General features: G+C 30.6%; 1 protein-coding gene across 3 annotated transcripts in view; it reads left to right on the top strand.

Moving 5' to 3' along the window:
- LOC143222197 (uncharacterized) overlaps positions 1 to 18,642 on the top strand; it is a 99,723-nt gene that overhangs the window by 56,827 nt on the left and 24,254 nt on the right. For 2 of the 3 annotated variants that reach the window (XM_076448304.1, XM_076448306.1), the window contains exons 2-7: positions 6,156 to 6,200; positions 9,605 to 9,829; positions 10,639 to 10,742; positions 13,913 to 14,015; positions 14,362 to 14,436; positions 16,638 to 16,724. In XM_076448304.1, coding sequence (XP_076304419.1) covers positions 6,156 to 6,200; positions 9,605 to 9,829; positions 10,639 to 10,742; positions 13,913 to 14,015; positions 14,362 to 14,436; positions 16,638 to 16,724 — 639 coding nt within the window. The remainder of the gene's footprint in view (positions 1 to 6,155; positions 6,201 to 9,604; positions 9,830 to 10,638; positions 10,743 to 13,912; positions 14,016 to 14,361; positions 14,437 to 16,637; positions 16,725 to 18,642) is intronic. The other variant, XM_076448305.1, reaches the window with a different exon arrangement.

Here is an 18,642-nt window from a genome sequence, read left to right as displayed (position 1 = left end):
TTATTGTTCTACTCAGATAAAAAAATTACCTAAAACTCTAAAATAACTAAAGCATGTTGTTTGAATAATATGGACGTTAATTAAATAAATACAAATGTAATGATTTCCAGAGTCATGAAATTTATTCGTAAAAATTTCAGTCATATATATTATAAGCCAAGTTTTGGCAGTCAATTACGCTTACTTGCTGCGAAATATATTTACCTATTTCCAATGAATACAGTCTTCTTTCCTACAAGAAGCCAAAGGTATATTAGGACCTGCACTTCACTAATTGGGTGTGTCGTGTTTACCAATCTGATATAACTTATTTTACGTGTTAAAGAGTTGTTTTATTACAATTCCAAGTGTAACATATGTTGGTATGTATCTTGTTATGAACGTAATTATATTTTTAATGAAACAAACACTGAATTTTCTGAAGTAATGAGGCTTAAAATGAATATTTTTTTCACGTTTTAGGTTTATTGTTGTATGTTTTTCAGATTGTTTGGAAGCTTTAAACCATCTTTGCAGAATAATGACGTGTGTACATATTTCTCACCTGATTTTAAAAGGTCATTCACTTATATCTCGAAAATATTCAACTTAGCAACTCGGTATGGTTCGCGTTGCGTTATCGTAAAAAAAAAAAAAAGGCACACTTGGGGCACTCTAGTCTCTTATTACAAAATTAGGGATGACCAGTGCAGATAGCCCTTATGTAGCTGTGCGCGAAATCTTATTTAAAAAAACAAAACATATGTAGATATCTATTTGTGTGCCTTTTCGTAAAAAAAAAAAAAGCTCATAAAAACAAAATATACAAAACGATATTACGTACTCTAGTTGGTAACACATTTTGTTAACTCGGATCTAATGATTTCATAGAATTTGATGGTAATTGTAACTTTCTCATCATTGCCGTACTAGCCTATTCTATAATGATGTACTGGTGTATTTCTCGTCTTTGGTCATCTTTGAATCTTTATTTACCTAAGTATTTTCGTGTGTTTTTATAATGGCACATACATAAACAGTTCTTCGGGGATTTCAATAAATATAAGTAAAGCAGATAATTTTCATGAGACCTAAATCTAAGATACAATTATTCTTATTAAAGTTTTTAACTCACCCATCTGTGAATTTATGGTTTCGCGATTTTAGTTCCGACATGGCAAAAAACAACGGCACGCTCTTTGGGACAATTGGTGCATTATTTGAGCGATGGTCGAATCTCATTGTTTGGTCGTAAGGGGTGGCTTGTAACGCTGAAGTTCAAGTTTCTATAACTGCAGTAAAAAGAGCCCTATAGCCCATTGTGTAACTGTTTTAAAACAAACTAATTATTCCTTTTCTTTTATTATTTTAATTCTTTCTCAACCACAGCTTTATCTGCATGTCTTGTTTTATTGTTCTATGTATAACAACTCTCGTCAGTATTTTTAAACAATTTTTTCATTGTTGAACCATTTGTTCGTGTCACTCTTTTAATCTTTTCTGGTTTAAAACTTTCTTGAACCAACGTTTGTAACACTCATTTTAACACTTTCCAATGGCAGCCTTTATTGCCAACTTTTTTGTTTTTTAAAGCGTTTTCTCATGTTGTCACATTTTATGACATCGGAATATTTTTGTTACATCGAGCATATGTTAAATCTCTGTGGTGCGCGTTTAAAACTAAAGTTAGCCAGGAAGTCATTTAACTTCTATTTAGTGATTTCTTACTGCAACTTTCATGTAATGTAATGAATGCTATATAGCTTGATTTAATGCCGAAATTTTGGAATTCTCCTCCTACTACTGAGCATTACAGGGCAAATTAAGTTTTTCGGAGAATTGAAAATATTTTACTTTTCAGTAACAAAAATAAGATCCCGTTATATTAGTTCATTTATGCCAGTTCTAGGATGTTGCTTTGCCAGCCTTTATAATATTTTGCCTTAAATAATTTTATGTACAAAACAAACCTTGCTGTGCAGTAAATTATAAGGATATGTATGACCTTAATTCGGCAATATATAATAGATGTACTTGCGCAGGGCTCTTGAAAGTGTTCTGCTTCAGGAGTAAATAAAGATAAAATTAAAAGTAATAAATACTTTTATTTTTTGTTCTTGAAGTTCATATGATATGCTGTACTACAGCATACAGTATATAATCCTTGTGATTTGTGGTATGGGCATGTTTTACAGGTGTCACATTGAATCGTTAAACGTCTCTTATGTGACGTAATTTAGTGTCTACTGACTGACTGACATACAACACACTACTATATATAATGCGAGTGGTTAAAGTAATTGAGTCTTCCAGGCAGCCTTAGACCACCTTTGGGGAAAATCATACGACCATCAGTTAAGACGAGTGTTTTCTTAACGTAGTTCTAGTTCGAGCTTAATATATATAACACTTTATCAGGACGCTCTGAGCATTAATTTGGATAGCCATCCAATGCGAAATTGGTCATGTGATACTTATATACTTCAAAATGAAAACCAAGAAAGTTTTTCCACCAAACATTAGAAGTAACAAATCACGTCTGACATGTGAAAGCGCTTTCATAAACTCTTACGTCCGTGAAAGCATTTGTGAAACAAACTTTTTAACTTTACAGTATTTGGAATCGTTTCAGTCGTGAAAAGTGTTGCCAAATTTAGGAGTTCATCATTTGAGTATCAAAAGCTTTACAACAGTTCGTATAGCAACAGTGACGCTAACTTTTGCATTTCCTTACGCTGTGGTAGGTCAGCTTAATAAGCTGTATATACCAGGCTAACTCGCAACACGTAGAATTAACTCGTTGAATGTTAAGTAAGTTGTTTTACTTGTCAAGTCAACGTTAGCTGGTTCTATCTCATATGTGACCTTATTAAGGTTTTCCCGTAAGTTATAAATAGTTGTGATACGTAGATCTTTAACTCATTAAAGTAGCAGTTTCTACTGCTTGCTGTTTTTCTTTAAATTATCTTATAAAGCGCCATCATATTTTATGTATGACTTCTTTTGGTCTTTACTTTGAACATTCAGATTTTTTTTCGTTTTTGAATGTAACTTTATATTTATAATTTATTATGAATATGTGTACGTGTATATGCCAATAATTATACTGTAAATGAATGATTATATCTGTACGCTAGATTTGATACGTTTGACATGGAATGTCCTGCTGCGCATATGCACGAAGATGTTGACTGGATGAATATCTATGGGTTAATTATAGAAACACAAACTGTTTATATATAAGTATGCTGTACATTCTACATAAAAACTAACTAAAGATCTTCATCAAGTTACATAATGATGTACATGGAAACCTCCGTTATTCTGAGAAGTTTAGCTGTATTTGTGGAACAGTCCTCTAAAGTAGAGGTCATTATCCGGAACATGTATAATTTATACTTGTGACACAGAAAAGGAAGTATTGTGTTGTTTTGTAACTATTCACTATATCTTTCAGTTATTCCATTAAAAGATGTTTCTTTCTCAGCTTTATTACTACTGTTTTGTCTTACAAGAACAGCATGTCAAGAAGGGGATAAATGTTTCTGAAAATTTAATATTGCCTCTGATGCTGCTGTTTAGTTGCTATGAAAATAAAACTAAAAACCCAGCTAGCACTTCTTTCAATCGAATTTACAAAAAATCTTATAAAACAAATCAGATTTGTTGTCTGATAAAAAGGCTTTCAAATAATTCTGTCTCTGTCGTTGTTCGCTACCCTTCATTAAAAGATAAGTTTAATTATCCAGAAGGATCAAAGTGTATTTGTTCCATAAAAAGATCATAATAGTTAATCTCAATGAATGATATTCCATTAACATTTTTAGACAGTTCGTTGATAGTAACACTTAGATGCATTGTGTTATTTGCAGTACTTTGTTAGCCTGGGTTATATTGTTACCTGCAGTGTGTTGGTCTGAACAACCACTTTGAACAGATTATGTTTTGAAGTAAATTATCATTTATATAAAACGCAGATGTTTGTTTATTATCTGGCGTAACATATGAACTGAAATATTTCCATACTTACAGAAATTTGTCTCTTGCACGTAAACCATTTCCTTATTTTAGGTAGATTAATTTCTGTACTACATTAATAACAACTAGAAAAACGGTTAACATTAATGCCATCTTATTAAAAAAGTGACAAAAACCAAGGACAACACGTTTCTTGTAGAAAGCTTAAATTCAAAACATACGCTCAGAAAATATTTGTACATATCATCAAGAACTTTCAGATTTGTTTGTTAATTGCGAATTATACTGAGCTCATTATCAGATTGCTGTTTTTCAGTCCGTTATTTCCATTCATCAGATGGGACAATTTATACTTAATCTGTCCATCACAGGTCTGAACATACAAAAGAAACACCATGTGTTTGTGTATGTTTTATTAACCGCACTGATGTCGGCAGGTTGTCAAGCTTCGTAAATTTTATTCTTTACAGAATTTCATATTTTTTACTTTCTATACGGTATTTCGATATTTATTGAAAATTCAAAGTCTGTATCAGCTTTTTTTTCTGTGATATTTGATTATATCGCAAGTATTACTGTTTATTTTTGTTGTGGATTTTTTTAAAATCTAAAACACTAGATCAACTAATAATATTAGGCGCCGTGGAGATTTAATGTATCCGAGATTGAGGAAACCATGTTTATACTGATATGGATTTCAAAAAAATAAAAGATAGTAGTGGATTAGAACTTTTTATCATATTATGCAAGTAATTAATTAATATCACTATAAATTACTCTTATCTTTTATAAGTAATTTAAGAATATTTTTACAGTATCGAAGATTTGAATAAGACGAAGTTTCTTATTACCAGCTTGTTCTCTTCTTACATTCATACAAGTTGACAGGTGTCTTGTATATTCAGACGGTTACAAATCTGGCTATATTTTCTAATCTATTCAATTCTATTTTTCTTATATTTGTCAGTTTTTATGTGAAAGTTAAAAATAATACTTTAGTTTATGATCGTCAGAGATATGGTTTTGCTTTGTAGATCTTCTACGTCATTAAGTAAGCATAATATCACCAAACAGCAAGATTTTTCAGGTTAATATGCATGCAAGAGAAATTATATTCACCACTAGATATGTTGTTATGCAAACAGTAATATGATAATCACATATCGCTTTTATGAAATGAATTTTTTTGTAAAGTCTTACTTCACGAAAACAAATTTAAAAAAAAATACTTTTTCATGTTTTGTATACATTCCTCCAGCATTATTTTATTTACATTCTTAGTTTTCTATGAATATACATAATTCTCAAACTGTTTTTTTGGCACAGACTTGATGGTATCAAAAGTTGCATTCCTCTTTATATGGTGGTTACCTTAACACACATACACTACATAAAGTCTTGCTGGGAACACCAGCTAGAACCTTCTGTTATTTCTTGTGACTTCCCTCAATGTTTGTCAGATATTTTATTTCACTGATATCACATTTTCCTGTTTATTCTCTACTCTTTTATTGATACTTGGGACCTTTTATTTGCCAATGCTCGTCAAAAATGGCAACAGCTTTTCTGCTGTATAAACTCTTTTACCATTATTCCGAACATAGTGTCTGCTAGCTCAGAAAATCCATGGTAAGCTGGTGTTTGATATTCGTTTCCATAAGATAGAAACTATATCGTACTATTGGGCATGAAAGAACAGCGTACAAATTATTAATAACTTTATATGTTCAAGAATGATTATAACTTATTTTAAAAACTTGAAGTTTAAACAAATTGTTTCTTAGTCTGTATGTCGTTATGCAATCTTTATGTTATATGATTTTGATGTATTTTACTTATTTTTAGTCATGTCTAATCCTAATAGACTGTCCAGACGTTGGAAGGTTATTATAATAACTGTCTTAAGTATCGTTTCATATGAATATTTATTCCATTTGGTATGAGAGAACATTTTCAATGTAGTAAAGAACGTTTCGTTTGAAGAAAGAAGACACAAATGTGATTAAATAGTAAAAGCTAATTTTCGTTAGCATCTGGTCTACACGTTACTTGTAATACTTGGTATGATCTAAAGTAAAGTTTGTTTTTATCGTCGAACGTGTTTAGTTGAGAACATTTTATTCCTTTGACTTAGATGTGAATTATGGTTGTTGTATAGCTTCTGAGGCTCATTAGATATCTGATTTTTTCCTCTGTAGCTATGGGAAGTCGTGTGGCAGGTAAAGAAAGAACGTCTTTGGCCGGTCAGTAGAGCTTTATTCTTGACCCTAACCGTTTGCTTGATATGTTGTGTGTGTGACTCTCAAACACTAAGAGCAGTTACTTGTGAAATTCAGTTTTCGTGTGTAATTGATGATTTTGTTGTCATTGTACTACACAGTGTGTACATATATCAATAACTAATCATGAGCATTTTTATTTAATTTTTGTTATTTCACTATAAATGGAAAATAAAGAATATTAAAAGACTGACGTTTCGGCCTGTTTGTTCTTCTGGGTTTAAGTAATTTTCCCCTTGTTTGTATTTTCAATAGTTTGGGTTTTGTTCACGTTAATGGTATTTTCACAATATATTCTTGTTCAAAATATTGAACAGTGTCTTTGGCATAACGTTTGAATTTTAGACAATATTTTGAAGAGATTATCGTAACTTGGCTTCTGATGTTCAACAATCATTCCATCTTAGTTACGTGCTACCTAAAGTTGAACAGTTAAGGTTTTTGAACGTGTGCTTTGTGTAGTTTTATTATCGTTATTGTTAATCACCAGTAGAGAACTGTTTGTTTTGTTTTTTGGAATTTCGCACAAAGCTACTCGAGGGCTATCTGTGCTAGCCGTCCCTAATGTAAATCCTCTAGTGTAAGACTAGAGGGAAGGCAGCTAGTCACCCACCGCCAACTCTTGGGCTACTCTTTTACCAACGAATAGTGTGATTGACCGTCACATTATAACGCCCCAATGGCTGGGAGGGCGAGCATGTTTGGCGCGATTGGGCGCGAACCCGCGACCCTCAGATTACGAAGCGCACGCCTTAACGCGCTAGGGTATGCCAGGCCCTGAGTAGAGAACTAAGAAAATGTACTCAAAAAATCGAAACAATATGTATATATTGATGGAGTTGTTTTCGTGCTATCAAAACAGCGATTCTGTTTAGAATTTTTATCTACTGTTAACTAATATATCGATTTGTGGCTAAAACAATTTTGTGTAGAAAGTACAAGGTACACGTACATTGGGGAAAACAGTTAAGCATTACATTTTTATGGTTTCGTATTTGTGATCGTACTTCGTTAGTGTACTTAATGTGACTAAAACATGTCATTGAAGAACGTTACCATAGAGCAGGGTATTAATTAAGAAGATGAATTAGTTTCACTTGTGAGATTTCTCTTAGGGCTTCTTATAGGTAAGGTATAGCAAGCTCGAGACAAGTATAGCTTCATAATGAGCTGAGAGATTTGTTCACCTGACACGTAGCAAGGGAATGTTGAAAACAGTACTGTTGGAATTGATGTCTAATTCCGTTTAATAGTAGACATTTTGAAGAATTTATATTGCAAGAAGATCTTTCCTTTGAAGATGGCAAACTTTTTCTCTCTTTTTTAATTTACTTTGGAAATTACATTATATAATTTTGAAGTGTAGAGAATAATATATTAGTGTGTTGCTGATGTATTGAGTTTTGGTCATATGGAGAAAAAGATGAAAAAGCAAACAACAACCTCTTAACAGTATAGTTAGTATGTGCTATAATGTCTACCTCTTTCCAAGCTAGAAACTTAAACACTGGCAAAAAAGAACAACAAAATGTGTGTGTGTTCAATTCGAGCTATCATTCATTGTTTTAAATCTACATCCGCTATTGTGACAAACCATTTCTTAAAATCAACTTTCCTATTTGCCTATAACGTCAGGTAAAATAAATCGTATTAAATTTTAAATTAATTGTTTGTTTATTGTTTTAAACCGTCCTTAACTCTTTTCCTGGTACATTAGTTTGAAGTTTTGTACCGCCAAGAACAAAAGGATATTCTCCTTCAAACATTCTAAAGATTATAAATTTCAAGTTCTAGATAAGGAATGATATCCTAATACATATGTTCTTTCGTATTGTACGTTTAAAAATAAATTTGGCACTGAGAGAGTTGTTTACTTCTAAACATTGCGGTGATAGAATTAACTAACAATTTGAGAAATGTAACAAATTATTCTAGAGAACATTTTACCATGAAATCTAGGCTTCAAATAATTGCCTAGCGTAAAAGAATCACCCGAAATTAGAGTTTTACACAATTAACATAACCGTTCCTCCTGTTAATTAATGCAACTCATCTGTTTCATTTTTACAATTTATAAGTTATTTTTACATAGCCAATACGTGTGTGTGACGTCAAAACACTTCTCGTCCGACATTAGTGGAATTAGTACTATTATGCTACGAGAGAGTTGTTTTTTTGTGTCGTTTTTTTTTCAACTACAAAAGGTTACAGGCTCTGATTAGGTGAAGAATAAGATATACCGGTTGTTATTAATTAGTGTGTAAAGAATTTTTAGTGTTAAAAATTTGTGAACAAAATAAAAAAGTATATTTCATTTTAACGATGACTTTCATTTTTGCGTTGTGTCATTCGAGAAAGGAAGGTATAAAACTTTCACTTCCTTATCTGATTAAAATATAATTACCTTTTTTGTCAATAAAGATATAGAATTGAACCAAATAATGTCAATTTTAAGTGATTGGGTATATAGAGTTTTGTTATCCAGTAAATTATTTGTATTTCCAACATTTCAACAAGCGTGAAATCAATCTAACAGTATAACCATAGACTAGCAGTATTTCTTCTTCCACTTGATGCTACTTGTTTTGAGTGTGGATGAAGTCTCAAGTGCTCCGTTCTTGACGAAAATACAAGGTCATTTGGCATTACACATCATGTGTAACTATAAATATCTACCGTCAAAGCCCAGCTACTAGCTAATGTTCTGAGTCTTTCTGTTGCATGGCTTTCAACTACGCAGTTTCTCAAGGTTGCAACAACCGTATGACTCATAAGCTTTGATCTACGTTTTTGGAGAAGAGAGTGGTGATTTCAAAACTTCCTACACGTCTCATGCAAATTATGTTGTGATGAAATAGATGGAACCAATAAAATAAAAAAGCTGTATTTATATTAGAACATTAGGATTATCTGTTCACATCAACCAAGAGTTCAGGTTTGTTACGGTACAAAAATATATAAACACGATTAAATGTGCATAATTTAATTGAAAAGGAGAACTAACATCATCTTTTCAGTTGGGAAATAGGTGACAGTATCAACTGCACCAACTCATTGGTAGTTCAACAATGGGAAAACAGTATTTATTAGAGCCATCTAGTTCTCAAAATGTAAATCACTCGAAGCATAAGAAAACAAAATTTAGTTTAGGTGTTTCAATTTATAACCAATTACTTTTCAAGTTGTATGGTCACTTGTCCATAATAAACAACTGATTAGTAAAAAACCTTGTAATTTGTAAAGCTACAAAAATTTCTAAACAGAACTGTTAAAATGATTAATGGAATATAAATCTAAACAAAACATTTTTTTAAAAACATCTTTAGTGCAGTGTGTTGAAGATTTGTGTCATGTTTGGTTTTCCATAGGCCTATCGAGATAAAGAAAATGCGGAGCCTTCTTCTCACACCAGTTCTCTTCACAGGATATCAAAATCGGGTCCTCTGTCTATTCACATCCCAAGGTTCTATTATCCTCAGGGGCATCCAAAGTCACCTGGGGAAATTGAAACTTTACTTCAAAAGATTGCCTCCACTTTCTCAGGATTTCATGATGGAAAAGTGGGTCCAGAACAGTTTGGAGTCATTGCAAAAGTAAATGAATTTTAACATACTGTAGTATGACAAAGAAGAATAAGTGGGAAATATTCTGTACTTTTCACCTCTTTAATTGTGAACTGAGTGCATAAGTTAGAAAAAATAAAAGGAAACAATATCTCACATTAGGTAATAAAACTCAGTTTGGTTAGCCATAGAGAATGTCAGCTAGTGTGATTTTAATATCTTTATGTACAAAAATCTGTTTGGTGTGAATCTTGTTTCTGTCCCTAAATTTATGAAATTGTATGTTTATAAGACTGTCTGGATTTAACAAGTTATATGTACAGGATTCACACTGGAAGAAAACTGCCTTAAAATAATTTAAAAACACTGTAAAGTAAATATTTTTCAATTAAATGTATAGCTAATTTAAAATAAAATTTGTGCATTGTTTGCTAACCTGTTATGAACTCATGGAACATACCTTTTAAAGGTCAATAACATTATGTAACACTAATTTTGTTCCTGGATAGTATGTGTTATTTCTTAATTGCTTATGTTGTAAAAGTACAGAAAATGGCCATTATTCCCTTCAAACATTTACTTTAGGCATAAGCAATTGAGAAATAACACTTTCTGCCCAGGAACAAGAAAAAGTAAACATTTTGTTACATAGTGTAATTTGTGGAAACATTAAGTGACATTGCAAATACAAGAACAACAAAATTCTGAATATACTATGTTAATAAAAAAGTAAGGTTAAAGGATCAAATATAAGGAAGTTAACATGATTAAAAACATGAAAGTTTTGTTTTATCAAGTCTTATTGTCTTATGTAAAAACATGTTTGTTTTTATTTCTAGTCTAGCAACTTGCCTCTTTATTGGAAGCTACCACTGTTTCTAGCTGCAGGTGGAGAAAGTAAAGGTGCTGTCAGCTGTGATATGTTCTTAGATTTTTGGAAAAGGTGATTCAACTTACTATAAACTTTTTTTGTGGTATATCTTTATTATTAAATTAATGATAAAGTTATGGAGAAATTAGCATTGTTATCAAAAATTCAGTAATGCTCTATATATTTGATTTTAATTGGTAAAGATATATATAGACATTTAAATTTAATTTAATATTTTATTACATTCAGAATAACTGCCATCCAAAAAATCCAAATGTGATTTCAAATTACAAGTGTGTGGATACTGACACATTAATTTGGTTTTAGTCACACATTGATATTTACCCAAAATTTTGTTCTTATACAAGATTTGTGATTCAAAAGAACATTTTATTGAGAACAACTCAAGATTCAAAATAAAATGACTGTCTGTGTAATTTTATCACTAAATGTTTACTGCCCCAACCAGCCTTACAAGTGGGATCCATTTTTATGTGCATAATTCTACAACAGCAGGTGAATATAGATTTTTCAGAGGGATTTTCTTAGATGTAAACAAATCAAAACTGTTATATTTATCTTGTACTACTTTAATCCATGTACAAGAATATGCTTATTTTTTTCAGTAAAAATATTTGATATGTATCTGAGAGTTAACTGACATGTTACATTGTTTAAATATCATTTGAAAATTAATATGAAATATAAAACTCAATCTAACCCTAGTACCCGTGGTTTAAACTACAGTCAGAACTTGGTGGGTTAGAAAAGTTAGCTGGCTGGCTTACACTTGGTGATCTTTCATATTAATGATATTTTCTTGTTGTTTTAAACATTTTTATGTATAAAACTGTGAAATGTAAACAGGTTGTAGAATGTGTATTCTTCAGTGGTAAAATAAAATTGGTCTGAAAAGTAATTGTTTATTTCAACATTATAGGTAAATTTCAACTGTTGCTCAGTAGTCTCACAACTTTTATCTACAACTAAAAATTGAATTCCTTTCATTTTCCGGCCAGGCATGGCCAGGTGGATTTAGGCATTTGACTCGTAATTCGAGGGTTGCAGGTTTGAATCTCCATCACATCAAACATGCTTGCCCTTTCAGCCATGGGGGGCATTATAATGTGATGGTCAATCCCACTATTCATTGGTAAAAGAGTAGCCCAAGAGTTGGTGGTGGGTGGTGATGACTAGTTGCCTTCCCTCTAGTCTTACACTGCTAAATTAGGGACGACTAGTGCAGATAGCCCTTGAGTAGCTTTGTGTAAAATTCAAAACAAACAAACAAACCTTTCTTTGCATGAACTCAGGTTTAAATAAAAGCATTTAAACTGAATAATGTTACAAAGTGTTAAAGTGTCTAATTCCCATAATCTTGTAACATTGACTCTATGAGTGCTTATGTAGGGATATTTTCAAGATTTTGTATCTTCATTCTTACCATGTTTCTGTACTTTTTTGGCATTGCAATCCCTAAATCATTCATATTTGTTTTCAAAATTTCTTATTACTTGTTTTTTCTCGCATTTTCTTAAACAGTCAGTAGTAATGAATGGCAGTCAGTCTGAAGGTAATAGCTTTAGCCTTGCATAAGAAGTTGTCTTGATGGACATCATGTTTTGAAGTTAGTGAAATACTGTACTGCTTCTGCATTCCCTAAGTCAAAATATAACCTTTTTGGTGTGTAAATTATTGCAATATCTTCAAGTTGGTGAGCTAGCCCTTCTGTTGTTAGAATCAGAATAAACAGCAGAAAGATGGGCCATTAACCTACTTGCCAGACCTTTAATTAGCAATGTTTTTGGCTAAACTGAAGGAGTCAGTAGTTTTTGAAAACCTTGAAAACTTAGATTTGTTTGTAAAATTCTCTTAGATTGTTTTAAGAGAGATTTGAGACTTTGATAAGCAATACATGATATGCAATGACCATTTCTTTCCTGGCTCATCCCTACATACTAAGTACTGTCATGTTTAGTAATAACACAGTGAAGTACTGAATTTTATTGTTTATGTATTAGATTTTTTAATAAATATAAAACCAATAGCTAAAATTAATTAATCTTTTTTAAAAGAGCCTTCTTGATAAAACGAAAAAAATGCAAATTTGACTAAAGTAAACAGCAAAAATAGCTAAATGTAGTAACTAAGTCATCACTGTAGTTTTGTTGTTATATAATGATCACAGACTGATGAAGGACTTATTGAATAAAGAGAAATTTTGTATTTCTGTGAAAATGTATTGAAACAGCTCTGTATTATTATACTTAAAGTTTTATGTGCAATTTTTTTTGTATGAATAGATTAAGAAACTTGTCTTTTAAAAAAGTAATTTAGAATAAGACTATGAAATGTCCATGTACCATAGTAATACAAAAATAACTGTAAATGGAGAAGTCAGATAAATAACAATGAAATTATTGAATATGCTGTGAAACATTAGGCTGACATTTAAAAAGTAAAATGAGATGGATGTTCTGTTCTACTCGTTCTTTAAGATTTGATTATTAAAAAAACTTCAATACAGACCTTGAGCACACAAGAAAACAGAGGTAAAAAAGAAATATTAACTACTTCTACCATAATTTTTGAAATATTAATTTGTTCTAGAGGCTTCAGACAGAATAAAAATGTTTAGGGTACAGGATAAAGTACCTAAATGAAGTGTACTTACAACATCAGTTGTAAGTGACATAGGTTGTCACAAGAGGAGTGTTTGCACAGCTTGAACATTATGAGTATGTGTGTGTGTGTGTGTATATATATATATATATATAGAGAGAGAGAGAGAGAGAGATGCATAGGAAACTTAAACTGAACTGTGTGCTAGGCAATTTTTAGGCTATTTGTCTTTGACAGCATTGTAAATTGAGAGATTATAACATAATTTATAGCCTCTTTATTCATCATAATTTCTCAGTACATTATTACATCACAATGTTCATTCCTTTAGCCTTGTTTCATATATTTTCCAACAAGAATTATTATAAAGTAAGTACAAAAATTAAAAGCAACAGAGGAAAATTAACTATTTGTCATTTCTGTAGCCATTTATCAAACTGTGCTCGAATATCAGAAAAAACAAATTAGAAGAATTATTTCAATAACACTTGTTTGGAGTACACTGAATCCTGTGTATTAGAAAAAATTAAAAGTCTTTACTTACGTATTGAGCCTGTTCTTTATATTAAAGTTGTGTATCTCACATAAAAAATTGTGTTTAGATATATTTCTTTTTTCAGAGTGATAACGTCTTGTCATGATGAATCTTTGCAGTTTGTATGGGTTATAACACAAGGAAAGAGGAAGTACCTCTTACCTGATGACTTTGTTCCTTTAATTCAGGTAACAGATTTAATGTATATATTTAAAGTTTTTCTTTGTCTGTACTGTCATTTAAGTTTTTTCGAGACTATAAATGAAAAAGTTACTTAAATTTACTTTCTAAACTAATTAGGTTTTATTGCTTTGTGTATTAGTGGTAATTTTTATTACTTATAAATAATCAGAAATGTCTTTGGTACATAATATTTATCCAAGCTGAAGTTTATCCATATATTAAAAATAAATACTACTTAAATAGCAGTATAATGATTTGTACTTATATTTTGTAACAAGAGTATTTTTTATGTATAATGATATAATTTAAAGTAGGTGTTATTGATGTGAGTTTCTAAATATTTTTATCTAGGATGTTATTGACACACATCCTGGTTTGACTTTTCTGAAAGAAGCTGCAGAATTCCACTCAAGATATGTTCACACAGTAAGTATTGGGATTATAGGATAAACTTTAACTTTGCTATAACTGTTTAAAGGTATTTAGAAAAACCCAGTTATAGTCATGTATTGATGTTTTTATCAATGTAATGTTTTTCCCATCAAAATCATTTTGCAAATGAATAAAAATTATTTATTAGAAAATGTTTTATTTGATTCAATAATTCTAATTAGAGCTGAGCAGTTAGTGGTTTTTACTAAAAAAAGACATTCATTTATTTAATTAGTTCCCATGTCCTCACCCCATACAAGCAAAAGAAAACAGAGATACACTACTTTCTAACTTTGTGAACTACTGTGTTATTCTGGTACACTATTGCACGATCTTCCCTTTTTTTCTAAGTCGTTTTTGAATCATCCTTCATTTCTTATGATAAACATTTTCTGAAGATTACCACATGGGAATTTTGCAGAATATAGTTTTCATAATTTTTAGAGACAATGTGAACATTTTGTACTTGACAAATGAATTGCTAATGTCAATTAAATGTCACCACTTAGTCACCAGTGTGTTTGCTTTTAAAGTATGCAGTTATCCCCCCCACTGACCTTGTGTAAATCAAATAAAATGGTGATTAAGTTAGAAATAATTAAGTAGCCAATTTATTAATGTCTGTTATTTGAATATGATAAACATAACAATGATATTCAATAAAGATTTGATACAATGGAATATTTTGCAGTGTTATACTGTACTCACTAAAGATTAGATACATGCAACCTTGTCTGATTTCATGATTATATACTTTCATTTGGTGAACATAATAAAGAAAACTCCTCTTTACAAATATTACAATTAAAAAAACATGGTATATCCATTAAAACGTAAAAACATTGTAATTTTAAACAAAGAAACCTTCGTCAATAAGGTACCTTTACTAACTGTTAAGTAATCTTCATTCAGGTGGCTTCCTTATTTTTCATTGTGTTAAACTTCTAATGAGATTTTCAACCCATGTGTACACTATGTGAGTTTACTCTATCTCAAGTTATCTCATGTAAGAAAATTTCTGAAGTTTTCAAAAGGATAAAATATAACACACAAGTACTTTCACAACTTACAAACCCTTGAACCCCTCTTTTATACTTGCACCTACTTATACAACATTAAATAATACACTTATTACATTCTGCAAAAATAGAGTTCTGGACCCTTTTCCTAGCTCAGTGTCCATTTATACAACATTGAACCGTACAGTTATGCAATTATAAATTAGAAGCATAACACATTATATAAAAAAAAGTAACTTCACACTATTTATTAGTTAATTAGCCAAAGAGTTGGCATTTTGTGTTGCCAACCACTTGCCTTCCCTCTGGTTAGCACCTCAAAATTAGTGACATTGACATGTAGCCTTAGCATCTTTGCCATAATAAAGACAAGGTAAGTAAGTGGAATGGCAATGGGAATTGAACTTGAGACACTGTTCACAAGCCCTTTCCCAAATAACTAGGCTGTACTATCCCAAAGATGAACAAACATGTAGTAAAGATACAATAAGTAATAATACTAAAATTAGGTTTTGATACTCTTAATGGGAAGACCACAGATAGCGTATTATTTAGTGTGATAGCAATGTTTTGATTACTTGGATAGTTAGAATGATTGAAATTTCTAATTTCCATAATTTTTTTGTAATCATAACTTCAATGATTGTTGGAACAAATGAAGAGAGTAATAACTGAATACACTATTTTATATCATTTAATTATGTTTGTGAGAATCAGCTTAATCGTAATTTTGCTTGAGTGTTTAGATTAAATGACACTAATTGATATAGTCCATGCTTATAGGTAATTGATAGGTAACTGCACATCCAGTTTTAAATAATAGTTAACTGATTTTCCAGCTCATGGCCAGAACTTTTTTATTTGGGCATGTAAACTTGATAATTAAAGGACAAAATTCCTGTTACTTTTAGGACCATTAAAATTTTTCTTTATTAAAACTTAACTGCAAATAAAAGGTTAAAAAACAGCAGTAATTTGTTGTTTTTTTTGTTTCTTTAAAGGGGAGAATGATTTAAAGAGGCAATCCATTGTAGACCATTAGTAGCTGTGGATTGTCTTATTTCTGTTTGTATTGTACAAATGCAGTATGATGAAACTAAAGATTTCTCTACTTCAGCTTTTTGAAATGTATATTATAGTTGGTAAAAGAACCTACTTTTCATTTAACTTAATCAGGTGATAGCAAGAATATACTACAATGTAAATAGGTCTTGGAGTGGACAGATTAGTATCCCAGAACTCAGGAAAAGCAACTTCCTTCAGGTAAGTAAGTTTGAAAAAAATCCAAATAAAATGAAATCTAGCAGTGGACAGTTTTGTTATTACTTATACTTTTCAAGAATTGTAATGTTTTAGAAATCATTTATTGCAATACTGATATAGAAATAAGCTTATTTTTTCTTTTCTTTGTCACTGAATTTGTCAAGTTTTTATATGTACAATTAGTAAACCAGTGACATAACTCCCCTTCAAATTAGTGTTATGATTACCTGTTTTATAATTGACATCAGAATATTTTAAATTGTTAATGTTATTGGTTAAGATCAACATAAAAATGGTGTTTCAGGAAATTTACTAATACAGAAATTGCACTTCAAATATGTTATTGAGTTTTTGGAAAACTAATGAAAAATTTATTCTTACATTTCAAATAAAGCACTCCTATCTTTATTGTTCTCTTCAAACTTAGTGTGAGTGTTTTAGATAACTATTACAGAACATTCAAAATGTTTTGGTGTGCCTGAAATGAAACTGATGTGCATGAACAGAAATTCACTGCATATGCTGTTTAATGAAGAATTATTTTTCTTTCTGGGAGTGCATAGGATTTATGAAAAACAAACCTGATGAAGAACTTATATTTCATGTAAACTGTATTCTTAGCATTGATCATGATAAGAAAACTTTGTTTTGGGAGGAATAAAATACATAACCATAAACGTTGATAAATGCTCATCTGATTTACCAGTTATAAGAAAAAAATATTAAGTATAACTTATAAAAATATTTATTAAAGTTATACAAAAAATACTGAAGAAATATACTTATTTCTTTCTAATGGCAACATAGCATTAAAATAAATCTTATTTATTTCCACATAAGAAGTGGGTGTCCATTATGAAATGCATGTATTCACAATGCCTGAAATAATATTTTAAAAGTTCTTGTTATTAATGTTCCAACTGTGTTATTCTTGGGTACACTGATAATTATCAAGTAAGGATAGTGAGTGCTGTAACTAGAGTTTTGCTGGAATAAGTATTGTAGAGTTAATCTGAATTCCTTGTGTACTTATATTAAAGAAAAGAGACTAGATAAGTTTTTGGTAATGTAAATACACAGTTTATTTGTTTGTTACATTGAAAGGAGGAACAAATATAATACAATTCACATATTTACAAAACAATACTACTTGAGCTGTTGAGAGCTTTTTATCAGATAGAACTGAAAAAATTTGGGGAATTTGGTGAAGAATGGAAGAATTAACCACTGTATTATATATTACAATGCAGTCACCTGTGTCATATGACTATCTCATATGTATGGTGTAAAAACATTTCTAAACCTGCATACAACTGATGTTACTAAAGAACATACATGTACAAGCGTAAACAAATCTGTAATGACACATTCTGTGAGAGTCTAGAAATTCCAAATGATGATAATAGTTGATAATGTGTGAGATTACAATATTCCAGAGCTGGTTACCAGCATATTTTGATTCAAGTAAATGTTTGTGAAAAGTCATTTAATTAGGAAGTAATATGTAATGGATAATGAAAAGGTAAAATATTAGGATAATCACCCTGCATTTTGGGCTCATATTTTTGTTTTATTTTCTTAAAAAAAAAACAAGTTTTCTGAGGAATTATTAGTGCTTTATTCTGTTTTAGGTCTGCTAAAAACTTTGAAAAACAGGTAATAATTTACAGTTTCTGGAATCTGGAAAAACTTGCATAAGACATTGGAATAAATTTATTCTTAAATTTTCAGACACTAACTGTCAGTGAACATTCTGAAGAATCATACTGAAATAAGCATGTGAAATACTGAAAATACTGTTTAGGTGCAGTAACATTAAAGTCATTAAAAATATTTTCAATACATTTATGAAACACACATATATATATTACAACGTATAATACAGTAAGGCTACTAAAAATCTAAAAGAACAAAAAGT

The sequence above is a fragment of the Tachypleus tridentatus genome, chromosome 8 (assembly GCF_004210375.1).
Source record: "Tachypleus tridentatus isolate NWPU-2018 chromosome 8, ASM421037v1, whole genome shotgun sequence".
NCBI lineage: Eukaryota > Metazoa > Arthropoda > Merostomata > Xiphosura > Limulidae > Tachypleus > Tachypleus tridentatus.
Note: the sequence above shows the minus strand (reverse complement) of the source record. Positions and strands in the feature narration are given on the sequence as shown.